Source organism: Accipiter gentilis, chromosome 29 (genome assembly GCF_929443795.1).
Source record: "Accipiter gentilis chromosome 29, bAccGen1.1, whole genome shotgun sequence".
In the NCBI taxonomy this organism is placed as follows: Eukaryota; Metazoa; Chordata; class Aves; order Accipitriformes; family Accipitridae; genus Astur; species Astur gentilis.
The window spans coordinates 13,763,408-13,790,494 of NC_064908.1; the positions used below are offsets into that span (position 1 = coordinate 13,763,408).

General features: G+C 39.2%; 1 protein-coding gene across 6 annotated transcripts in view; it reads right to left on the bottom strand.

Annotated features, from left to right (window-relative positions):
• Window positions 1-2,719: 2,719 nt before the first annotated feature.
• CDK5RAP2 (CDK5 regulatory subunit associated protein 2) overlaps window positions 2,720-27,087 on the bottom strand; it is an 84,208-nt gene continuing 59,840 nt past the window's right edge. For 5 of the 6 annotated variants that reach the window (XM_049832108.1, XM_049832106.1, XM_049832105.1 and 2 more), the window contains 13 exons: window positions 24,551-24,599; window positions 23,581-23,765; window positions 22,310-22,435; window positions 16,895-17,011; window positions 15,573-15,762; window positions 15,236-15,357; window positions 13,579-13,827; window positions 11,815-11,898; window positions 11,430-11,689; window positions 8,984-9,130; window positions 6,870-7,008; window positions 4,251-4,297; window positions 2,720-3,354 (listed from right to left, as the gene is read on the bottom strand). In XM_049832108.1, the coding sequence (XP_049688065.1) occupies window positions 3,295-3,354; window positions 4,251-4,297; window positions 6,870-7,008; window positions 8,984-9,130; window positions 11,430-11,689; window positions 11,815-11,898; window positions 13,579-13,827; window positions 15,236-15,357; window positions 15,573-15,762; window positions 16,895-17,011; window positions 22,310-22,435; window positions 23,581-23,765; window positions 24,551-24,599 (1,775 nt within the window). In that variant the 3' untranslated portion in view covers window positions 2,720-3,294. Of the gene's footprint in view, window positions 3,355-4,250; window positions 4,298-6,869; window positions 7,009-8,983; window positions 9,131-11,429; window positions 11,690-11,814; window positions 11,899-13,578; window positions 13,828-15,235; window positions 15,358-15,572; window positions 15,763-16,894; window positions 17,012-22,309; window positions 22,436-23,580; window positions 23,766-24,550; window positions 24,600-27,087 lie in introns of those variants that run through there. The other variant, XR_007509929.1, reaches the window with a different exon arrangement.

The window sequence follows — 27,087 nt, forward strand, 5'->3', positions numbered from 1 at the left end:
TATGAGAAAGACCACAGCCTGTTTACTGCCTGCAAACCTGGGAAAAGAGCAGAGAGGTTCAAGGTCACAGGTAAAAACAACAGACCTGCAGGTCTCCCCTTACCCACTCAAATTCTCGTTCCTGAACTACTCTCTTGGTAATGTTTCAAATCACCTTGCATGTATAATGAAAGTACGATCAGGAACTCACTAAGCAAATGAGCCCCTCCTTTAATTCCATTTGCTTACGCTGCTTATTTTTCTCCTGCATAATTATTTTTAAAGGAAAATTTAATTTTGTTTAATGGGAACAAAGTTTAACACTCCATAAGCTTTGTCTTCTGCAGCCTTCCATCTGGTAAGCTTTTTTTCCTTTTTTAATTATTTTTAAACCTGCCCAGTAAATTGTGTGTGTTTAAGAGGCACTTCTCATTAAGATGAAATACTTTGATCTCATAGGATCATCTGTTTTTAAAGAGGTAATGATATAGTACTTTTTTTTCCCCAGTTAACCAAATCTCAGTAGCAAATGTCCCCTTGACCTGCCCAGCACACGCACAAGCGCGTGAGCTGCTGTGAACTGGATGCAGCAATCAGAGCTGATCGGAAGGAAAAAGGGGTCAGGAGAAGAGCTCTGAGAGGGCACAGCAGGGACCATTAAGAAGTAAGTGGCAAATCATCTCAGGAAAGGGAAACATTTAATTTATTTATTTATTTTTAAGTACAGATGGTGTGGAAGGGGGGGGGGGAAGGCTGCAAGACGACCAAGAGACATGGGTGTACTATATATAGATGTACAGCTGTTTCCTTCAGGTGTTATAACTCAAAAACGTAGGATGATTAATTTTGAAAGTTGAAATGTATAGCAGATTCTGATTACATCTGAGTGTCTATAATTTAGCTACTTAGTAAAATTAACTTGACGTTTGTAGTGAGCTGTGAGGACAATAATGTGTGAAGAGACTGAAGAACAAGTTTGACTGCATGCTCTTCCCTTACCTCCCCCTTTTTCAATTTGCAAAGTTTATTTTTAACTTTTTCTAATTTTTCTGGCAGCTTTCCTCTAATCCAGACAAATGAGTTTGCCTCCCCCTGCTGTCAGGCAATGACAACGACGTTTTGTTACTGAGCTTTCATTTCCCTTGATGGAGTAGAGGTGCAAGCACTCAGCAGCCATAACTTGACATGGAGGTTCAGGCCAACTCAGGTAAGGGCTGTAGGTTGGGATCTCCAAGGCACATAACATTTTACAACACATGACACCTCCAGGAAGGCTGCAGGACCTCCCCTTAAATTCATTTTCATATTTCAGGGAAGGCCCACTGCTGTGAACTTGCAAAAAGCGGGTCATACCAGGGACCACAGAAATGGGCACCCTGAAAATCCATGGCTTTGGGGGTTTTTTATTGAAGAAAAACCTCACATGCACAATGGTTGTGTGGGAGTATGCAATATGACAGTCCATCCCACTAACTGGGGCTGAGGACCAGATTATCTGTGACCTGTGTGATACCTAGCTATTGTACTGGCAACCACCCAGAACTTCGGAGTGCAGCTCCGCCCATTTAACAACAAGCTGCAATTTAGAGGCCAAGTGATTTAGAGCATCTTTGTGGTATTCAGAGTTAGCTGAATGTCACCAAAGTGTTGGGAAACTAATCTGAATGAACCAAAGCTTTAGTGGAAGGAGGGGAGGTATTCTGACTTGTCTTAAGCCTCGACGTGTTGTGCAGGTACTACCAGACCAGCCAGAATGGCCCCTGGCTCTTGGCCAACCCAACGGGCGTAAGAGCTAGCTGTCTCCACAGCCATGTTTCAAGGAGCACGAATTCATTTTTTGTGAAAGTCTATTACACATTGGTTAGTCTCTAGAGTGCAATATCCAAGCACCCGGTATAACCATAAGTCTGTGCTGAGATTTCCCAGACCTGGTGGTAACCTTCTTGGATGACAAGGGCAAGTTATCTTGTATAATGGGGACACGATCAACTTGGGGTGGGGGGGGGGGGTGGGGGAAATCACACTTTGTGCAGAATTCATTTAGCTCGCTATAGCCATGATTGCACCATAAAGTCTACTTTTGTAACCAAAAATCACTTTAGATTATAGTCTTGTTAGGGTTAAACTAAACTATTTTTCCCAGTTTACTTTGTGCCATGGAGAGCAGGTTGCTGGTAGTCGGCTCTGCTGTGAAACTGAGTGCTCAGGCAGCAAAAACCGAAGGCAGAAGTGAAAAGGCACCAGGTAGGATGAGGGGAGCACAACTAGGCATGTTTTATGCCAGTGTTCTCTGGCCTTGCCAAAATACCACTATTATATGTATCAGTGTGCAACATAATCCCATAGTAAAAGATTTATTTAAATTTAAGAAATGCTTTTCAGAGTTTTTAGCAGAAAAATGGATTTCAAAACTGTTTAGCTGTGTCCCTCACATGGCCTTCTGTCTTCTCTGTACAGATCTCAGGAAGGAAGGGGCAGGCAGGGGATGACACTAACATTTTGCCAACAGCAAGATGCCTTTCAATTATGGCTTCCTGAAAGCAAGTTTCCAACACCCCCACTTAGCCATGACAAGCACTTCTGGGATACCTTACACCCACTGCCAGTAAGGACTGGATTCATTTCATTTTAGCTGAACTCAAGAAACGAATGCTCTAACATGGCTTCTTTGTTCAGTGAGTGCTCGAAGTCTGATGTTTTAAACAAAATAACCCAAACACATTTGTAGATTATTTTTCATTTTAATTGTCTGATTTTAAGTAACATTTTCAGACCAAGCATCAATCTAAGTTTCTAATAGGGCAATAAGAAAGCTCAGCATCAGGCAGCTTCCAGAAGAATCTTCCAGATATGTTTAAAATGCTTTAAAATATTGAACACACATTGTTACAAAACAATGCCAACCGGCAGATTATTTTTTTTTAACCTACATTCTCTTAGCTGTAGAGATACAGTTTGGAAGGTGGATCACATTCTTGATTTTTTCAGGACTTGTTTAACTATAACAACAAATAGATTTATAACATGACAAGTACAAATATAAAATTTCAAATGAGCCAACTTTAAAAAAATCTGGATTTTTCTTCAATACCTCTAGTACCTTGCTTCTATAATAAATATTAAAAACCATCTTTTACATTACAGAAAATGTTAAATAAGTTATTTACCAAAAGATTTTTTTTCTCCTTTTTTTTTTTGGTCAAAGGCTGATTCCATTAAAAGAACTGAACAAACATTTTTACATCAATAAATAGTAAGGCATAAAGAAGCAAACGACAATCACAAGATCAGTCTTTATTAGTAGAAATTTCTCCTTCAGAGAATCCTTTTTTTGCTGGTGTAGGAAGGTGATTTTTGATTCTCAGCTGGTGGGACCTGGTTAGAAAAGCAATAATTATTATTATTTTACAGTACTTCAGAGGCACACAATTTGCCCTTACCCCATAATGGTACAAAACGATCTGCAAATAGGAGCTTCTGTATTCAGCATCTCTTCAAATTGAAGTGCTAAGACTTCTGTAAGCAAAAAGACTTTTTTACATCATCACTTTCTAACTCAGGTAGAAGGCTGAGACAACAGTACAGCAGATGCAGGGGGAAGCGTTCAAGAAGGCACTGCTGATGAGAGTAAGGGAGAAGAGATTCACAGAAAAGGTTAGAGGAAAATTTAAGGAGGGGCTGGGAGATGTATAATCTTTCAGCATGGAGTGATGTGAGGAGAAGGATGGGATTTAGGAGTCAAGAAGTGTATGACATCCTTCTGCGAGTAAAGTCTGAACCTTCTGGGAGAAATCAAATCTGAACAGTGATTACTTAAACACTCAAACTAATTTAATATACTGCATTAGCAAATAGCTGTTTGCAAAAGCTTTGCCTGTTGGGTCTATATTTAAACAAAAAGCACCACCAGTTATTAAGACATACACAAGCTTTAAATAAGGGTGCCTTTTGTGAACCTACTCAGTAGACAGGTTATTGGACTGTGATCTGCTAAAAATAAACTATTGGAAGATGATGATGCATGAATATTAATCTAGGGAAAGCATCAGAAAGGAAAGGGTTTATCTGTTTACATGGTCAGTCATAAAACTCTGATTCAAACATCAAACATTACAGAATATTTATCATACTAAACCCCTGTCACCCAGACTTTGTTAGGTAGCAAACCTAAAGCAAATCGGACTAATTCTGCAAAATACTACTGACACAGCAGTGCATATTTCTAATGAATATAGACCAAGGAATTAAATGCAAGCAAAAATTTTACTTACTTCCAGGTTTCCTCTAGCCTTCTTCAAGACATCATGAGTTAAAACCACTGAAAAGAGAGAGGAGATTAAAAAGAATACTGCACAGTCTTTCTCTATTCCCTGTATTCAAGTCTTATGACCACATACTAAATAATGTATAAACTCACATCTACAAGACAGGCAGCGACCAGGCAATCATACAGACCCCACCACCACCACTTCAACTTTCTTTCTTACCAAAATCCAGAACTGTTACTCCCCCATCTGAGCCCTGTTCAGCAGCTCAGGCTGATACACAAACCTCCACCTGCAACAACCCAAGATTAAGGGGCAACGCTGTACTGGCAGAGAGAGCTAGGGATGAGCAGAAGTGTTCGCTCAGGACCACAGCAGCACCAGCACTAGAATGCCACTTCCCACCCCTGGCCCTATGTTCTGTGTAGCACATAATCTGCTTTTCAGATCAAACCATCAGGGAAGTGTTTTTAAAGTTTTTCTGTCGTAACAAGAATGATACATGTGAAAACACACATAGCTCATCACTACATTTAACATGACAGGTATGAACAGCCCCCTGCGATACCGATGACCTGGTTGCCTTGACTTAAGTCATTAAAGGAAGACTTTCTGTTAATTTTAAGGGGAGATGGTGCATGCACTAACTACAATTTGATCTACTAGGTAGCCTACTTGGGCCGGGGGGAAGAGGGGGAGAAAAATTGTGCGGTGGAGAGGTTGGGGGGGACGATGGGCTGGGAAAAGGACAGATGGCAAAAGAAGTCAGCCAGCTCCTCCAGCAGTTCAAGGACAAAGCAACCTATATATGCTTAGGGGAAATCATGTCAGTGACTTGCTCTGAAGGGTTCCAAGTTTTCTCTATTCATCCAGCTAGTTTGCCTCTGTGGGGACAGCATGAGACCTGTGAACGGAGGAGGGGATGCTTCTAAACAAAACTGGTACTTAGAAATGTCAGGTTAAATATGTGATTCTCTAATCTCTGTCAGCTCCATAACTGCGAAAAATACCATTCACGAGTACCAATTTAATATTCCAGCCTCAAAAATAAACAATTTAGCCATAATAAAGATTTTTCATTACAATAATAAGAACCCAACAACTCCAAGGGTATAGCTGTCATGAGATAATTATACCCTTGGCAGATTACTGCAATTTGGCACTGCATTGTTACATGTTCAGAGGTTCAGATGAGGTTTATAAGCAATGAGTTCGCTTGCCAGAGAAAGCACATAGAAGACTCTGAGCCACAAGAATGTTCCAGTCTCTGCCTCTAAATATATTTAGGAATGCTCAACTAAATAACAGAGGGAACCTGAATATCCTCAGTGGAGTGGCCAGCTAACAGGATGTTTGGAGAATGAAGGCAGGCAAGGTCACTGACTGCGATGCCTTTGCTTTCTTCTAGCAAAAGGAGAAATGAAGAAATATCAAAAACAAGTGTAAGCATCCTAACAAAATCCAGCAGCTTCATATGATCCACCAGTTTTGTTGCATGCTTGGTCAGGAATTTGTGTACGGATGCAATTTAGAAACATTTCTGAAATTGCTCTTTAAGGCAAAGGTAACTTGACATCCATAATTCCCATAATCAATGAAACTTACAGAAAATCATATCTAGGTCTTTCTGTGTAGCAGAGTGCTCTCTGCTCATAAAGAACTCTGCTAGTAAATTCATTTCACCTGGCAAACTAGATTTTTCTAAATCAAAAATATTCAATTCAGTACATGAAGAGAATTTAGAGGACGTGACACAAACAGCAAAGCTGCTGCTAGCCAGGCAGTACTTTGCATGAAGGAGATTTCAGAAAACGCAGCCTTCATTTTATCAGGACCTAGTTCAGATGAGGTTGAATGCCCTGAAAAGGAGTGAGCAAAATAAGGGGTAGATGTACTGGTTTTTAGTTTTTGAAAGTATGGGTGGGTGGAATGGCTGTGTGCATAACATTTTGGCCCCAAGGGTAAAATCTCTGTTGATTTATACTCTGCTCAGCCCTACTGAATTTATCCAGTATGTCTGAGATGCCACTGGAACTAGGAACTGACCAAACTAAACCAGTAACTCTACCTCAGGGATATTATTAGGACAGACAGAATAGCTTTGATTTTTATATGACAACCCTAAACTGAGCTATTTAATTTTAAATCCTAAAGAAAACATAATTTTGGATTTAATATAAATAACTTGTACATCGTTTAATACAACAATTCTGAAAGAAGTGACCAAAAACCATCCTATAAATGCTTAAAAAAAAAAATCATCTGCAGGCAGAAGATACATGTACCTTAGATATAAAAATTACAGGCTATGGAGCAAAATAGCATTTATTCCTCTACATTGCATTTAAATGACTTGAGTAACTTACAGTATTATGGCCATTTTCATAACATTGTGTGATATGTAACATTTTACAGTCTAGATGAATTACTGATAACACAAGTGCCATTCCAGCATACACGAACGAGTCATTTAGTCCTGTCTCTTAAGAGAAGGTAAGGATAGATTTTTTTTTTTGTTAAGAAAAAAATATACATGCCTATATTCATTTTGTTGTTTCTCCAATTTTAGAGGTAGCCACAGACTACAAAAATAAAATAAGAACCAGTAATAAAGCATACACCTACGCTGGTCAATGATGACTTTCTCCATATTTTCCTTCAGCTGGTTTGTGGAGTGCAAGCGTTTCACTGTGCTATGTAACTTCTTCTCTTGCTCGGACAGTTTCTTATGTAATCTAAGTATTTCTGCTTTCATTCCTTCATCCTAAATTAAAAGAAGAAAATATTATATTAAGTTATTATATACAAGTACTTCGTACAAGAGCCCTCAAGCTTCCTTAGACTATGAACAACTTAAAGGAATAAAACATCACTGAGCCTGTCCTTCCACATTCACATCCCCAGTGACATATGATTCTATGACATCTGCCAACAGACAACTACAATTCTTTGCTGGCTTTTAGTGCAATTAATTTTTCCGCTAGTCTGAGAAAAGTGCCTATTTTGGGTTTTAAACTTCCATTCCTCTCTTCTTCCAACCCCTCCCCTGCCCCACTAGAAAATACAAGGAAGGCCAGTGCTATGGGATCAGCAAGGATCCTGTCTGCCAGGTTCTGAACTTCCAGCTTCCTTCTCCAGTGTTCTGTTAATAGCTGATGCTGCCTTTATCAAAGGGCTAAAAGGCATTGTACAAATGACCAGAACAGTTTTATTGCAAAATTATTTGATGGTATCATTATTTAAGGTTCAGTTTTCACCACCAGTTCCAACCAAGTTATGGTTAGTATCTTGTAAAACAGCACCATGAGTAGCCCTGACATAATCTGCCAGTATCACTAATCTGGATCCTCATGCAAACTTAAGCTTGTACGTTTTTTTTCTTGTTGTGCCACTTGTTAAATAATAGTATCATCTTCTGGAATTCACCCCTAGCATTTAGCTCTTCAGAAGAACTGATTACTCACAACTCCTGTGGGGCTGAAGAGAAGGCAGTGAATGTTCAGTATCTTTTAGAATCAAGCTTCAAGAGACATTCTTTCATATACTGCATTTAAGACGTCAGAAACAATCTAATATCCTTAAAATCTCAGGATGTTGGATAAGGAACTCTAGAAAAGATTCTATTAGGCTCTAATTGGGTGCAGTCCTGGGAAGTCAGATCCCACACACATTAAGGCCAGATTTTCAGAAGTGATTGATCCAGATCAGTCTGACAGTAAAGCATTAGATGCATCACTGACATACTGAAAGTCGCGCGTGTAAGATATGTTCAGATACTGCAATCCAGGCCAACATACAGCTCTCTATATTGATTATACACATAAGGATAAAAGTGGAAGTATACACACTTGTCAAGACATCCCAAATATGGAGCTGAAACATCAGTGAATATATTAGACAGCATAGTTCATTCTTACTGCTTTTGTGATTTTACACATTTAAGGATGCTAGAAAATAACATCAAAAATGTTATTAAAATTATATATAAAATGTTTACTCTCCTAAAGTTTGGGAGGTTTTTTTCAGCAATATCCTGCTTCCCTTAAGAAACACATACAAAAACCTCAGTGAAAATACTTTAGATTTATTTTAAAGCCAGAGTTTGAAACAGTTTCATTACTGAGTGGTGGTATTATGACAGTATAGATAACTCATTCCTCATTCAGTTTACTTTCATTCATTTGCATAGTGCAATCCTTTTTAGTTAAAACGTTATAAAATTTGTCTCGGGGTTTTGTCACATTTTTAAAAAAGCATCCTATTTTACAGCTTAGGCATCAAGAACGTAAAAGGAAAATACAGTTCAGATTACATCAAAGTTGCTGAAGTTTCTGTTGTTACTAGTATATACATAATCCAATTGAATTTGGTTCTGTAACAGGGAGTCCAAACCTTTTCTTGTTGAAATGGAACATTCACCACCTGCCTAGGTTTCCTGAATATCATGTAACAGGGGTAGAGATTACATCTTTAATATAAAGTATTTATAAAAAACCACCTCAGTATACAATATGATCAAGCTAGACAGCCAGCACACATTCAGCCTTAGCCTTCAGTGATGAGAGCTGACTAAATCCATGTGTCCAGAGACTGGGCATGCTGGGTTCATGATTTTCAAAAGATTTTCCCAAATGACATGTTCCTAACTAACTGATGCATTTTCCCCGACATGTTACAATAGCTGAAAAAAACCCACCAAAAACCCCAACCCAAAAACACAAAATGAAACATAACAGTACCTGAGTCCCATGAGTAGTACCATGCACAGCTTTCAGTGGAAGGGAAACTCTCCAGAGAAGTTTCAGTAAACGTGCAGCCTCTTCTAAAATCTGCTGTACTGTGTGAATATTTGTGGAAAAGCTATGCAGTGATGCCTGGTCTGGTACCTGTATCATAGGATTAGAGACATGTTACATTTTATGCTTAAAACATTATGAAAATGTAATCTTAATTAATGGTTTAAATCCAGTTGGTATGATTTCATATTTATGATTATGTACACAGCTATTGTGTGCCACAAAAGCTAATCTGTTAGTTTACAAAGACTGCTGAATTATGCATTATCTGAGAATTTCAGGGAGGGAGGGGATTTATCCTAATCAATAACCATGATTAATAATAGATTATATTTACTAGATTTGCTATGCCACGTTGTAATAGTTGGCAACTCTCTTCTTTCTCCATTTGTATTTCATGTCATGTTATTTGAAAGTCAAATGATTACAGACATCAATTTAAGCAATATAGACGTTTCTTCCTTAGCAGACCCTTTAAACTGTTCCATTTAATGCTAAAATAACTATCAGGACACACATAAAATGTTTTCCTCTGCTGACAGATGAGAAAACCAAATTGAAGAAATTGCATAAATGTGAAATAAAGGAGGGAAAGAATGCAAGGGGAGCAAATGAATTACCAAAGCAATGGTGATAAAGAAGGGGGAAGGGTAATGAAAGAAAAGCATTCACAGTTCCTGCCCCATGCAGCATATAATTTGAATACTTATTTAGCATTGTTATCTAACCAGAATCCTTCTGTCACATAAAATATCCCATTTGCTAAGTAGTCTGAAACTTCAGTGATGTAAAGCTTGATAGAAAACTGCAAACTGTGAAACTTACTGCTTTTATCTTTACACCAACAAAACAAGTTAAAAACTTAGAGAGATTACTTTTTCAGTCTTAATCAGTATCTTAACTAGGTCATTTGAAAATATATGATACTTCAGAGAGTCTTAAGTGTCATTCAGACATCATTTTACTGTGTGAGCACACATATGATACCACAAAAAGAATTTTGGAATTGCTGAAGACTGCATCTTCAATAGCTTTACTAATTGTAACTAGAAAAATAAGTAGCGTTAATTTATCCAAGCAGTTAAGACCTTCTGTTTTTTGAAGAGCAGTAAGCCTGTTTTTTACAACATTTACATTATCATAAAATCAGAGGGGTGAAAAGGACCTTCCTTACTCGCCTACTTTGCTTTCCCACTCCAAGGCAGGAAAGCATTACATGTAATTTTTCAAACATTCACGTAATTGGTTCTTAAAAGGGCCTCCAGTAACAGTGTGTCTGAGCACCCTCCATTCCAGTGTTTCATTATTTTTACCACTGGCATGTTCTAGAAATGCCTGATCCAAGCCTTTCCTGTTGCAGTTTAAGTTTCTCAGTTCCTTATTAGCTGCCACGGACATTCCTTCCCTTTGGTTGAAGCTTGTAGGTAGATTTGTCTTATTCAAGCTACCCCAAATATGCTATCATTAAGTGTATCCAGACATTAACAATATTAAATAAGAAAACTTTAGCGTAAGTAAACACTAGTAGTTCTCCTGATTCTAGAGGAAAAGGATTGACATTATTCAATACAAAGCAAACATTTTATTTGTTCAGGAATTATTACGTTTAAGACTACAGCAAGAGCACCGTGACTTGATATCACTGTGTCACACTTGATGCAGAAAGGATGATACACTATGTCTGAGAAGACAGTATTTGATCAATAATGAGATATTCCAGTTTCTAGACTAGCTACTGGTATTGCTAAAGTGTTCAACTGATACCAGAAAGTGGAAAAATATTAAAAAGCTTCCCTAATATGAAACAACCCTCATTAGCATATATCAATCATTAATGTACAATTATCACTTGGTATTACTAAAGGGCTGAATACAAGTAAGTGGGGAACTTTAACAGCTGTATATCAGATTTCTTTTAACTGTCTCATATTTCCAGCGTTTATACCAAGCCTTCATTACAAGAAAATCTCCCAAATTACTTTTATCCCTAAGTTACTGATACATACCCCTAGTTTAAGCCCTTTCTAAAGTATTTTAGAGTTTTATCTGGGTTTTGTTGTTGGTTTTGTTTGGCTATTTATTGTTTCCAGTGTAACAATCACCTATTTCCATAGTAAAAGGAAGTAGTTTCACCCCATTGCAAGTAAAAGTGAGACTGCTTGTTAAAGGACCAGAATTAACTAATTTATCTGTAGCCTCATTAACCCAGAATCACAGACAGGTGCCTGCATCTAGATGAGACTTGCACTGTCAAGGTTGAGGTGTCCTGACAGAGTTATTCAGTTAATGGTGCCTGCTGCACCATTAACCTAGTTCTTTGCTTTTGTAACCTATACATTTTGCACCTCTAGGTAAAATTCACCTTCCTTTAACAGCTTTCACTGTTTACCTTTATTCCAGGCTCCTGCAGTTTCGTACCAGTGACCTCTCTTAAAGAAATCTCCATTTCTGCTAAGACCTGTTGCCCTTCTGAAATCTGTTTCCGTAGAGCGTTATAATCCTCAATCAAGCCAAGAACGTGGCGACCGTTTTTGTCTGCCCACATACGATGTCCAGGCACAAGACGAGGGGTACATGCCATACTGGAAGATGAAGTGCTACTGCAGTGTGAATTACTGTCTAAACTGTCTTTAGAGGCAGAGGGCATACCTGGGACAGAAAAACAATTTATTTTTTTTTATTCTTACATGCAGAACTAATTGACACTAGACTTCTCTTAAACAGCAAGTCTGGGATACAGATAACATGCACATTTAAAATACTTTTGGATGTACCTGTTTTCGCTAGCGAAATGCAATGTCCATGCTTCTGCAGCTCACAAGTGTTTCTGCTGGCAGCAGGGCATTTGCAAAGATTTTCTATACATAAAAATGGGACAAGGAAGAGTATATCAGTAGAAGTTAACATGCATTAAAAAAAACTTCCTAGCCCTACTTCTGTTCCTTTTTCTTTTTTGCTGATGTTAAACTTGGATTCAGAAAGCAGGGAAACACAGCTAATTTCCTAGTACCACGCCATGTATCTACTGGTATTTACCTACGTTTATCTTTTTACCATCTAGCCAAAGTTTTAGATAACTCCCAAAATCAAGTCACGGTCAGAAAATCTAAAATATATCCTGATAAAGACATTTTAATCAACAAATGCAAGCTTTCCATTAACTCCACAAAAAGTATGACGCTCTCCAAGGCTATACCATACTAAAGATTGTATAGATTGTATATCCCCCCTTTCCAGACCTTCCAAATTCCCTACGTACCTACAAGTAAAGACCAATCACAGTCCATCTAAAAAGCTAACAAATTCAGCTGTTGACATTCCAAGGAATCTTTCTGGTCCATATCAAAGCTATTATAACACTATTTACCATTTTCTTAAAGAAATAACAAGCTTTTCCAGCTCCCATCTACTCTACCTGATGCAGATCAAAAGCAACATCTAGGATTCTATCTAGAAACTAACTGGGAACTAATGCAACCTGGGGACACTGGTGATATAGGTTCCCCACAAAGCTGTTCCACACCTACCTGATCGTGACTGGCCCTAAGGAACCATCCCCATGTGGAGCACATGACTGTAATTTAGTGTTCAAGTATAAAGTGCACAGAGAATGGTAGCAACCCATAAACATTATTTGCTACATTCAGCATCTTTCTTACTTGTGCAGGGTTGCGCAGAGTTATGCTCATTATGTATTTCCTCTGAAGTACAATTCTGATTGGACATGATGGACTCACAAAAGAAGTAAGGTGGTAAAAAACCCTGTTGTGTCTCACGAGCTCTCATACTAATCCTCTGGCTGGGGCTGCTTGCTCCGTGTGGTGCGTAAGGTTTAGGTAGGCACGTTTGGGTGAAGCGTATGGACCCAAAAAGCCCCATTATTATTGGTTCCCATAACACGATGTATACCTGTACAGGCAGTAGGAGAGGTGGCTTTATGCTGGAAGTATAGAAAGCTGTTACGACGCAGAGTACTTTAGCAGCAAGGAAGAACATTCTTGTGCCCTCTGTATCCCATGTACCTCCATATTGGGACACTAATCTAACCCTGAGTGTAAACACTATATTTTCCCTGATTTGCTAGAACAGTGTCACTTAACAGTGACTGAAATAAAGGTAAGATATTCTTCAAGGGCAAAAAGGGGACAACTGATTTATACAAAGACCATTTAGTACACTTATTGATAAATCTTGAGTAATACATACTCACCCTTAGCAAACACTACAGAGCTCTGCATTAAAAAAAAGAACCCCTGGGTAAGCAAAATTTATGGCAATTTAATGTAGGCATCTTTTCATCCCAGAGACTGTCTGCAAATGCTTTTCTTGAATGAAAAGGAAGTGACAGTTAGAGGCTGTAAGACAGTGCAGTATGCATTTCACCTCCCCGTGCACTAATAGCTCTAACAGGAAAGGGAGCTGAAAGGCTGATAGGCAGCTCCCAAATGTGCAGCTGATGCTGTATAAGGCTTTAAGAGCACCTTTAAAGAACAAGGCACAGGTTCTACAGTATAACAAAAGCATGTATGGCACAGTACCATTCACTCCTGCGTAATGCTGAGATTCTTGTTTGAAAAGATAGTTGATATTTACAGCTGACACTGATCCCACTTCCTCTCTCTTTTCTTTGGAAAGCTGTTCCTCTAATTTTTCATGCAAAGACTTGTTTGTCTCTATGGTTCTTTCAAGCTGCACTCGCAAACTCTGTATTTCAGTCAATAGTTCATGTAAGTCAAGTGGATTATTCTGATCTTTTCGGAATTCTTCTGATGCATCACATCTGGGATCTGAGACAATTTCAAAAGAAACACTTAACATCTTTAACAATTAAAATAACATTAGCCATTATCAGAATGCTGAGCAAGTAAATTACAGCCAGCGTTATCCTCAATATTAAGAATTAACTACAAACAGCATTAAGATAATGGTTTGACAAAAAAGCATGTCTTAATTGCTTCTACCCTCGAAAGATTTAAAGAGCTGAAAATTATTTTTCACTTTGTCCATAAAAGCCAATAAGTCTTATGCCAAAAGCAAAAAAATATAAAAAGAGAATGAAGAGGATTTACAAAATTTGAAGTGCATTAATGCACAGTCTAGGGAAAGAAAAAGGAATGGGTAATCTTGGAGCGCAGAGGAGGGATGGAGTAGAATTGGGAGTTTAATTTTATACACAGAAGAAAAAAGAAAATAGTGATCACCTGGCAACCAGAGGAACAAATCTGAACCTGGAAAAAGCAAGGGCTGTGTTCGTCTCTTCATAGAAGGAGGTCAGTACACAAACAATTCCATGTATTCTTTCATGCTGAAATCAAACCGTTCTCCAGACAGTGGAAAGGGGCTCAACTGCATGAGGAGGGTCCTGCTACTCTCTAACTACATTACCAGTTCTGCAGGGAGACTTACTTCCATCCCTGAGCCACCTTTGGCTTAAAGCCTTATGCCAACAGGGCTCTTCTGCTGCAGCTAGGCATGAAATACAGTGACGGCAGGGCAAATTACTCAAAGGAGCAGGAAGGGGCAGGTGGGGGGAATCAACTTTTACAAGAACTTCCAATGGGAAATTTGCTGGATCCCGAAACGGGTATGCAGCAATGAACAGCATTCCACTTTTTTACCTAGCCATACCAACAACTATGTGGTGGTATAGATTCCTTAAAAGGGGTAGGAAGAACTCATTAAGTCTCATTCCTACCCCTCACCTTTAGTGACAGACAAGTGGACAGGAAATTATTAAATGTCTCATTCAGAAAGCAGTGCCAGCACTTCTCCCCAGCCCTAGGGAGAAGACACTACCCTCATATTCAGACAACAGAAAGCACAGGCTACCTGAGTAAGCACTACCTGTGAGAATGCAGCAGCATGTATTTAGATGACGAGTAAATATCTAAGCTCCCATGAAGCTTATCCAGCCTGAGCCACTGAATCTTCAATATTTGGTTTTAGCTTAGCTAAAAAGATAAAGGAAACTCGTGTGTGCCTAGTCAGAACATATGACACATCTCAACCTCGCAGTTACACTCCTCACTAAGTAAAAAGTAGCATTTTATCATCAAGTTGTCAGTTCTACTTTGCATAGCAGACAAGTAGAAACAAAGAAATAGTGACATAGCCTTACTGTCCTTTGACAAGACCATATTCAGAGAGGGAAGGGTTGCAAGGGCTACGGGTGTAGAAACAACTGTGCATTTATACCTGTCCTCTTCCTTCTTGCTTCTTCCAACTTTTCATAAACCTTGATCTCCGTTCTAAGTGACTGAAGTAACTTCTCATTCTCGGAGACCTGACGTTGCTTTACATTAATTTCTGTTTGCAACCTGTTAAGTCCCAATAAACAGCTAAGTTAAAAGTTAAATTCTTATATTTTGTTTCAAAATCTAAAATCCATTCCCTTTTCCTCTGTAATTTTTCCCTTGCCTTTTGAATATATCTAGGTACCTCATTAATGTTAATGGCTATGGCTAAACACATGCTTGTCACATTGACAGTTTTCTTCTCCAAATGAATGTCTCAATGTGGACAGAATCAATACCTGTTTAATTCATTACGACTGCTGTAAATTTGACATGTCAGATATCTGGTTTCATCTTCCTTTTGGCCAATTTGTTTTTGCAACCTTTCATTTTCTTTCTTAATGCATTCATAATCCTCATGAAGATGCTCAATGATTGCATTCTTTTTAGAAAGAGATTCTCTTAACTTTTCATTTTCCTTCTGTTTATCTGAAAGAAGAAGAAACACAAGATATTTGCAATCCCCACAACCCACTAAAGCTACGCTTTTTAACAAAACCAGCTTTTTCAGAGACGGTCAGAAAATAACAGCTGCTCTTGTGAGTTTTAGGATTTCAGTATTTCAATTTTCTAATGACTTTTGCTAGGTGCATTTTCTGTAACGTGGAACATTTAACCCCCAGGACTTACAAAGTCCCAGTAAAAACCTATGTACAGCCTTATATGCCAAATGCCCCCAACATCTCTTGGAATTTGGTCAGAAGGATAGTATTCAACAAACAAAAGTGTGAATATATTAATTAAAAAAGTAGAACTTGAACAAACTGATAGGCCAAAGATGCACCAGAACAGATCAGAGAATACATGACTCTGGAAGAAGCACCAGTGCTTTTACACAGTCTGAAAATATGGAGACTTATAACCTAATTGTGGCTTAACCTGCTTTTAAGACCTAGTTGGCGAGTTGTTGGTTTTCTTGGGAGAAAAGAAGAAGAAAGACTTTAACATTCTCTCTTCACAGCTGTGAGAATGACAAAAGTTTAAAATTAATCTCAAGAGATTACAAATACTTCCAATGGATTCCCTCAGTTCTGTTCTCTTCTGAAGTGTTTCAAAAAAGAAGATGACTTGGCCTGTTCAGTCAAGCCTCTGTAGCAGATTTCAGAACCTAAGTATAATTAGTTTGCTCCCCTTTGAAACTCTTCTGTACTGCATGGTTTTGTTTTCAGCAATAACACTATTCTAGGGCTTTTTTTTCTTTTTTTTCTTATGAGGGCTTCAGTATGGAAGCATGGGGGAAAAGGAGCAAGAAAATGGTAACAAAAGGCACAGGGGGAAGAGGAAAAAGAATGTATAAAAAGAAAGGAATGCAAAAAAAATGGAGAAATGAAAGTAAATATCAAATGGAAAATGCTACAAATATACAGAAAGAAGGAGCATTATGGCTACTCCTTTATTATTATTATTAACCCCAGTTTGAATGCTTATGGTTGAGCATAGAATTTCAGGGGTGGGAAGAATGGTTAAGTCAGTTTAATGAATGAACTGTTAATATTTTATGGTGTTCTGATCTGGAGTGAGTTGCAGTCTACTCCTGTAAAGCACAGTTTTACATTTTTACCTCTGGATCCTTTTGCTAGCATTGCATTCAGAACTTGATTTTGCTTCCTCAGGAAATGTATTTCAGAAGTCAGGGAATTATGCTGCTCTGAGCCATGGATAAAAATGTTTGCAGAACCTATAAATATATACATAAAAGATGATTTATGAGTCATCCCTAGGTCATTAAAGATTAAACTTTCCAGACAAGAACAATTCAAAAAATTGCAGAAAAACATGTTATGAAAGATATTTCTCCCCTATATATTTTGAAGGTTATCCCTACAGACTAAAAGGCAGTTCAGGTTAATGCCAAGTAATCCAAAGCCCTGCATCACAAGTACCTCTCATTGCTGGGCAACCATTACCAAAAATTGCAAATTATCCCTGGCAGTCTTTACCTATCCGCTAATATTCCAACAGGACAAAATGCAGGAGTATTTTGTGACATTGCTATTCTTTGAAAATAATGCAAACTGTAGGAAGGTTTACCATATATTTCAGTCTTGCTCTGTTCATAATCTGTTGTAGTTAATGACACTATTGCGGAGGACCACTAGATTCTACCAACTAATCCACAATGGTTAATGCAGGAAACATAAATAGTCTGATAATAGATTTGTTACCATGCCAGTCTAGAGTGTAAGGCTGGAATCACTGTCTTTGCCTCTGATTACAAACCAAGAACCCATTTATGATCACAAGGATGAAGATGCATCCCTCTTAAATTTGTGTATCTCAAATTTAGACAACTGAACCAGTGTTGATCAACCATCAATAGTTATGGGGCAAAACAGGCATCTCCAGAGAGTGACTCATCCAATGTATCCTCTGCACACGTTTCTGCAGATAAGATGCCCTGTCCTCTGAAGAGATGTACTTCTCTCCAGTGCCTCCATGAGAAGCTCTGGGTACCTGGCACAGATTTAGATGTCTAACTTTTAGAAACTTCAGGGTGATCAATCCTACTCTGAGGATCCTACTGTGCTAGTTGTATGAATGTAAGTGTTAAATCGTGTATCTAGTCAGTGAAACTCCAGCCTAGGTAATCCTCATAATGTACTGTACTTATGCTACTCATCCCACAGCAATGTCTAATGTTACAGTACAGTCTGAAAACTGCCACATTCCACTCTCAAGGTGGCTGCCTCTGAAATGCAAGTCAAGTAATTGTTATTGCCCCTTATAACCTGCTTATAGTGAGTAAAACACCTCAGGACCCACCGGAATTAACATTACTATTAAAAGTATTTTTCACTTGATTGGTTATCCCAGTATCTCCTACGCTTTAAAGCTTGAGATAACTACATGAGTGTCAACTATTTGGTTAATAGAGAAATAACCAGCTGGCAAAAAATTAGCTGAATGTATGAAGAGGATGCCTTTCAGCTCTGGCAGTTCAATTCAATTTGATGTGCTGCACTTCCTCTGAGTAATCTCATTTTATTGTAATCCCAATTGAAGCTTTTACCCACTACCTAACTGGGATGTAGTGTGCCATGATATGCACCTCTTGTCGTTACTGAAAGACTCAAAGGCTCTAGAAGGCTGCCACTAATGGCATTTTACTATCTATATGTTAAAGAGTTGAGGTAGCTATGTGAACTCAAAAGGCTTTTTCCTTTCAGATTTTAACAAAGCAATTCAACTTGAAGTGGCAAGGCTTGATGGTCTCATCTTGATTCTAATTTAATTTATTGCCCATCACCCAGCTTTATCCTATTTGAAAAGTTACACTATCACAGTTCTACTGAAAGGCTTTAGAATATAACTATTAGCTATCTTACATAATAAGGGATAATGTAGAGCCAGTGGTAATAAGGCCACAATCCTGCAATTTGACCCACTACTGAGACTACTACTTCTGTGCAGAGCCCTGCTGACATCAATTACGCTCTCCACAGATGCAAAGGTCCACCTAACCAGAGAAGTGGAGCATCAGGGCCTACAATTGCAATACACTTGAGTTTTCATTATGTTTTGTGCTAAAAAATGAGTGCTAAGGAAGTGTACCTTGAAGGTTTCAAAGGAAACACTGACTGAAAGACAGGCACTACTGAAAATCACAGCAAAGAGGAAGGAAATATTCATTCCCAGGTAAAGCAAAATAAAGGCATACTAAAGCTGAAGGTAAGTCTGAGTAGATACATTAGTTACTTACGGGTTAAAAAAAGCAAACAAAACCCCCATTTAAAGTTAACTGCCATTAATAACATTTGAAACCTAGGAAACTCAAAATTAAACCTTTGATTTTATTTTGAAGCCTAACATTTGAAATGATTGAAGCAATTATTTTAGTTCTACTTGCACTGCAAACCTCAGCTCTACAGTAACGATGTAGTCATTACCAGCACTTGAGTCATTTATAGAATACTAGAAGCCTAGAGGCATTTAAATACTTAGAGAATCTAAATATTAAAAATAGCATGGCAAAAATAGTGGGCAGATGTGTATATATACATCCATATGATATTTATCAGACAAGAATAATTCTATGCATTAACTTTGGTTGAACAAACAACTCAATATCAAATGAAATTAACAGGTTCTCAGCAACAATTAAGTATGTTACAACTTGGTTTTGTTTTCTAAAGGAAAACAAACTAAGGATATGTGGTGGGTTGACCCTGGCTGAATGCCAGGTGCCCACCAAAGCCACTCTGTCACTCTCCCTACTAAGCTGGACAGGCGAGAGAAAATACAACACTCTTCCCCTGCTCCAGCATGGGATCCCTCCCACAGGAGTCAGTCCTCCACAAACTTCTCCAACGTGGGTCCTTCCCACAGGCTGCAGTTCTTCACGAACTGCTCCAGCGGGGGTCCCTTCCATGGACTGCAGTCCCTCAGGCACAGACTGCTCCAGCGTGGGTCCCCTCCATGGACTGCAGTCCCTCAGGCACAGACTGCTCCAGCGTGGGTCCCCCATGGGGTCGCAAGTCCTGCCAGCAAACCTGCTCCAGTGTGGGCTCCTCTCTCTACGGGGCCACAGGTGCTGCCAGGAGCCTGCTCCAGCGTGGGCTTCCCACGGGGTCACAGCCTCCTTCATGCATCCCCCTGCTCTGGCGTGGGGTCCTTCACCAGCTGCAGGTGGAGATCTGCTCCACCGTGGACCTCCATGGACTGCAGGGGGACAGCCTGCCTCACCATCGTCTTCCCCACGGGCTGCAGGGGAATCTCTGCTCCGGCGCCTGGAGCATCTCCTCCCCTCCTTCTGCACTGACCTGGGGGTCAGCAGGGTTGTCTCTCCCACATGTTCTCATTCCTCTCTCCTATGGCAATTGCTGTTGCGCGGCAATTTTTTCCCCTTCTTAAATATGTTATCCCAGAGGTGCTACCACTGTTGCTGATTGGCTTGGCCAATCTTGGGTCTGTCTTGGAGCTGGCTGGCATTGGCTCTGTCGGACATAGGGGAAGCTTCTAGCAGCTTCTCCCAGAAGCCACCCCTGTAGCCTCCTGCTACCAAAACCTTGCCACGCAAACCCAATACAGAGTATTAAGTTAAAAGTAAAAAAATTGTTTTGAATTATTATGTCCCAAAGCTAAAATCTGCTTCAACTTCACTTAGGAACTTTTTTTTTTTCACTGAAAGTCAAAAAAAGTCCATCTATTTGGAAAAAAAGTATCATCATTACTAGAAGAGAGAATACACATATCTGATAACATGAAAGAGATTTCAAAACAGAGAGAAACAGGAAGCACTGAAAGAACATAGTAACAAAAAGGAGCTGTTCTAACAGGTAGTTGCTTTTTTCCTTTCTTTTCCAAATTTCTCCTCCATGCATTGGTAGATGCACTAAGGCAACAAGAAGACAGATGGAAGGCATAAGACAGTTTATAAAGAAAATATACTTTCCCTGCATTAATGGATGCCCTTGCCAGAATCTTTATGAAGCTGTAAAAGAGTTGGAAGTGTTTCAGTGTGGTTATTTCACGAGAACAGTACGCCTTTCCAGCAGTGTAAATACTTCATGAATGAAATGGATGCTTTTTATACACCTTTCCATCACTGTAAATTTTTCCTGAAAGCAAACTGCCATTTGCAGGTAGTCTCCATTTAAACAACAACAGAAATGGATCATGGGGATGATGTAAAACATAATGAACCTAATGTCAATATTAGTGAAACTGAGTAAAAGGAAAGCATGTATGTATTTATTGCCTGCTTCCAGTCTGAGTAATATTGCATATTAATCAACTGTCCTATGGGGGGAAATGTGGGAAGGAGAGCAAGAACACAGTAAAGTGTAGGAAAGTATGCCTGGAATGGTGTCGTGGTGTGCTTGAAAAGGTGCTACAAAAGCATCCTTAGTGAAAGCCTGGCTACCTTCTTGTGAAAAGTTTTAAACGCACCACAGAGCTTGGCTTTCAAAGATGCTGAACACTAGCAACAGAGAGCAGTGACTCTGAATTTGCATACCTATTTTTAGTATTTTTCCTCCACTGCTTTATATTAGAGTTTGGAATGAAAACCAACTCCATGTTAAAATTTCCATCAGTTTCTGTCAGGTATTTCTCATTAAAAATTCACTATGTCATTTTGTGTAGAACATATTTATCACACCAATCAATTCAAATGACAAGCTGAACACCGTGGCCTAGGCTCTGTCTTACAGATATTTTGTCCCTGTATGTAAACACAAGCTGGCTTTAAAGCAGTCAGAAAATCCCAGAGAAGGCATCTCCAACAGTCCTGTTAGCAGTGGTGCTGTACTGACCACACCAGGTATACACAGAGTAGGTGTAGGAAAGCTAATTCCACAAGATTCCTACTGTGGATCAATAGCAGCAATGTAATTTAGAGCAAAGCGTATCCTCCTGTACTCATACTGGGCCCAGGCCCCACTGAAATTATGTTGATAAAATGGGCTTTCTTTCCTGCAACTGTCCCTGGCCAGACATGGCAGAGAATTAAAAGAGGATGACATCCTAAAATCCAAGACCATTACAACAATAATGATATCCCAAATGCACAAAAATAAAAAAAAATAATGAAAAAGCAGGCTGTTTGCTGATAACAGAACTAGAAGGGTCTTTCAATTCTCTGTATGATATTCAACCACAGAATCATCAAATGTCAATAACACTACCTGGTAGTCCTGTTCTCTTAGCAATATGTGCAACTCTAGGTTTGAGGCTGTGTGGTGTACCTGTATCCCATAAAAGATTTGTGCATCAGTACTAGATACACTTCAAGCAATGGACTCAAGGAAAAGGCACATCAGATCTGTATTTATGCCACTCTACAGGCAGCGTGGAAAAGCTGTGTCTGCTGATGGAGCTCAAGATGTAGCAGTACTCAGAGAAAGGCACATCATATTCCAACTGTAAAGGGGTGGGGTTAATTCAGAAAAGCACACAAAACATTTTCAGCAGCATTTGATCCCTCAGGCTTTAAGCAAGAAAGGCGGATTTAATCTGTCATAAAATAAATTCTTACCTTGATCAAGTTCCTTGTCTGTTATTTGTCTCTCAAGCTGCTTCCTCAGTCTCTCATTAGTTTTTATGGAGTATTCTAAACGTTGTCTCAGGATTCTAATTTCTTGCAGATGCTCCATTAATAACTCTAAATAAACCAAGAGACCACTTCTTATTTAGAGTAAATGACTGTATTCCTTTACACTATGTACTCCTGTCAAATCTAATATGTGTTAATATTAAGAAATGATACAGAGCTGTTCAAAGTGGCAGACATTAAATATCTGACTCCACAACAGCCTTTTTACATATAATGCCCAAATTGTGCATTTAGTGAAAACTCCTACTCTACATTTTAACTTAAACAATGGTCCACTTTTGAGGCTCTTTAAATTTCTTCATCCTAGAAAACTGTAGTAGACAACAATTTTATCTGGTTAAAACATTCCCTGTACTGGGAAATGAATCCAAAGGTCTGCAATGCAGCTTCACATTCAGGCTCGATGCACCAATAGTATACATTTTTCCTTATAACAATAGGAAGCTTACCAGAGCAACTCAGATATAAATTTGACTTTGACTTACACAATGCATACCATAATAAATAAATCTGTTCTATCAAGTTTCATTACCATACCTTTTCCTTCTTGCTTTGCCATTCTACAATTTTTCTTGCATTGGTTGTAAGTTTCAGCTTTACTCAGGAACTTATCTGTTCTAACTGTCACTACCTTATTTGTCAGTTTATCCATGTCATACACTCCTGGTTTACTCTGCAATATTTTTCTCCTGAACAGTACGTGCTATCTCAGCTATTAAATTTTCATCACTGCCTATAACAAACTACTGCAAGCATCACTTGTGCTTAGTGAAACTATCCAGGTCAAACATGACACCACTTATTAATTATGCAGCACTTACAATTCTCAAGGAAACACAACACTGGCTTTTATAAAATTAGAAAATCTCTCTTTTTCAATGTAATAATCTCTTGACAATTGTCTATTTTCCCCTTATAACTTGTCTATTTAAAGACTGTCTGGAGTACTGTAAAAGATGATAGTCTAAAACAACAAAGACACAAAATATCATAGTTAATTTTGTTTCAAACAGGAGGTAGTTCAAATCGTTGTCATCTCTGTATGCCTTATTACTGAAATTGCAATGATTATGCAAGATACTGGAAAGCTGAAGCAGACAAACATTCTTCATTATTTCTTAATTAGTTCCCTTGTGTCTTATTTATCACATTTTCCCAATATCTAGTGAATCATCAGTGGGGAAAAAAATTACCTGGGGAAAACTTGCCTGGCAGAAGTGCCAGTGTGCCATGCTGTCCTTCTAGGTCATGTCTGTGCTCAGCTGATCCAAGAGACGACTTTTCTGACAAATCAAAGTCAGACAAGCTATGAAGAGCAGATGGTACAGGTGATTCATCCTTCAGTTGCTGGTACCTTGTGGTGTTCTTGTCATTATCCCTTTTGTGCCAAACAAAACGTTTTAAAATACAAAAATTATTTTATTACTTTGAAAGCATGAACAGAGAGCATGGTATCAAATTTACAGGTCACAAGTAAAGCAAGTGAATTTCTGCAACAGAACATGACAAACCACCACACATCAGAGGTACACATCAAGACTGAAATTCAGACCTCACTAAAGTCAGCAGGAATAATCAATGGACCTCCAGCCTAGTGTTCACGTTCCAGCACTAGGTAGTCACCTTCGTGTTAGGGGATCTCAAACTGCCTCGAACAGGCAGCTGAGGACTTCTGTAGCACATAAGAATCCCAGGCTGGCATAAAACCAACATATGCAGCATAACAACACCTGCTCTCTTCACCTTCAGCATAAGGGTGTTTTGAGAATGAACTTCCACAGCACTGTACTTCAGAGATCCTAAGCCAGCCCCCAAAGTCACAGAAACAGAAAGATAGCTGACTATCCCTCCTAGCAGCTGCAATTAGGATATCTGAACATACAGAGCAGTGTATTATGGCACATGTTTTGTTTGTTCATGAAAGGAACAATCCCGGTATGCTCCATGACACTTCCTCTCAGTATCTCAGCTGTTTGATAAGAAGAGTGGAAAAAAGCCTTAGTTTGTTTTCTATGGATTTTTTATTAATAAAATGGATATTAATGAAACAGGCAACATAAGCAAAGCCATCCCAAAAAGGCAAAACAGTGGAAGCTGTGCTACAAAACATGGAGCATCCTTATTAATTTATCAAACAACCATGTGTTTGAATTGCACTCTTACCTTGGAGCTAATTCGTAAAGTATAGTAACTTCTGCACCTATTGATTCTCCTGCAAAGCAGAAATACCTGATTAAAAACAGATATTGAGAATTATACTTTTTCCCCCTCCATCTTAAACTATTTAAACATAGAATGGTAAATTAATGAGAAATTAGAGAAGTCAACAGATACCCAACACGCTGTGTATCAGTGTCAAATGCTGTACATGAACAAAACTTTTAATAGCCCAGCAACAAAGCAATAGCTTTCTCCATAGTTCAGAAAAAATTATTAGGTACCACAGGTGCCAGATTTTACAGCCTTGCTGTTTTAGTTAGCATACAGATTATGGCAAAATAATTAGGGGTACATGCCATTACTTCTTCAACAAAAATGATATGAAAACAATTCCATCACACTTGGATTTTGTCCAGCCAGAGTCAGGCTAACCAGTTATCCTTAATAAAGGGGCATACACAGGATTTTGCCTGCAGTATTCTCAGTGGTAGAGTGTGTGAACACAAGCACAATTCAGCGCAAGAGACCTGGACTCAGACCCTAATTTGAGTAAGGAAGTAAGAGTTTCATGGTGTCACCTTGGCTCCCCATATTCTAAAATTTTTGTGCAATTAAGCAAAAGTGGCAGGCAAGAGTCGCACAGCTGAAATTTTAGGGGAAATGAACTGAAGGTCAGGATGGAAATGCAGAGACAGACGGTTGTTTATGCTGCTTCTTTACAGTCAATTCTTAGTACGCTGGATGTTCTTTATAACCCTACAAACGTCATTTTATTTTAATGTGTGATTCAATGCAACACCATTGTGTTAGATATATTGAACTGTCTCAGTCGTCAGTGACTTTTCATAGTATATAGGATACCATCTGTTGGTTTAAAGGCATTTAATGTTTATTCACTACACAGTCTTCTCATTTGTAATGCAAGAAATCTCTGTAGCCACTGAAATCGTTGAATACACTCAATCTTTTGTTACACTGCTATGACACACTAGGCGTAGTACCTTTTTCTCATATACAACTCCTTTATATCAGCAATCAAAACTGCAACATGCTGCCACTATCTGTAATGAAAGGCAGAATACAGATCACTGTATGGCTGGGCCCTGAAAGTTTCTGAACAAAGTGAATCTTCTAGAACCAATTCAGGAAGACCTGGGCGTCAGGGTCCCTATTTCAGGCCACCTCAAGTGTTTCGCTGAAGATGTCAAGATTGGCAACTGACATCTGTGGAAGTACTGCTAGCTGGGTCAGAAAGAACAACACTTGGCAATGATAGGAAAAGGTCTTTCTTGCTGAATTTCACTCATGATAGCATCCCTTTTCCATTGCTTTGCTGCTAACTTTCTTCAAACTACAGACTGAAGGCAATATGCGTGATATACTCTTCCCTCAGGTGAAAAATGTTGATTTTGATGCTCATTTTACAAAACATGGTTGCATTTTAGCTCTCTATTATGAAAGATAGCATGCTTTTCTTAACCAGCTAGACTATTTGGCAGCAAGATGCAGGTCTCTTAGGAAAATAATTAGAAATGTTAGGAGTAATACAACTCCTAATAAGGTCCCACTTTTTAGACATTTAAGGCTTTGCCTTTCCAGCTTAATGTTTCCCCACCTATTGTTTGGGAAAGCTGGGATAAACAGTCAAAGGACAAGAGCATTTTCAGATGTGTAAGCTCCCATTTTTCAGACAATATGCCAGTTGTCACTGATAATTGAAAGGACTTTGCTTACTAGTACACTTTACAATGTCCTTTCCTGGGTATAAACTCCATTCAGCACTAAGCTTTCTCTAACACCATTGAATCATAGATGGTTTGGGTTGGAAGGGTCCTTAAAGACCATCTAGTTCCAACCCCCCTGCCATGGGTTCCAACCTTCCACCAGACCAGGTTGCTCAAAGCCCCATCCAAACTGGCCTTGAACACTGCCAGGGATGGGGCAGCCACAACCTCTCTGGGCAACCTCTCCCAGGGCCTCACCACCCTCACCTTAAAGAACTTCTTCCTTATACCGAATCTAAATCTACCCTCTCTCCATTTAAAGCCGTTACCCCCTGTCCTATCAGCACCTGCCCTTGTAAAAAGTCTCTCCCCAGCTTTCCTGCAGGCCCCCTTTAGGTACTGGAAGGCTGCTAGAAGGTCTCCCTGGAGCCTTCTCTTCTCCAGGCGGAACAACCCCAACTCTCTCAGCCTGTCTTCATAGGAGAGGTGCTCCAGCCCTTTCATCATCTTCGTGGCCCTCCTCTGGACCCGCACCAACAGGTGGTCCATGTCCTTCTTATGTTGGGGACCCCAAATCTGGATGCAGTACTGCAGGTGGGGTCTCACGAGAGCACAGTAGAGGGGGAGAATCGCCTCCCTCAACCTGCTGGTCATGCTTCTTTTGATGTGGCCGAGGATACGGGAGCTGCAAGCACACGTTGCTGGGTCATGTTGAGCTTCTTGTCAACTAATACCCTCCCAGGTCCTTCTCCTCAGGGCTGCTCTCAATCCGCTCATCACACAGCCTGTATTTGTGCTTGGGATTGCCCTGACCCA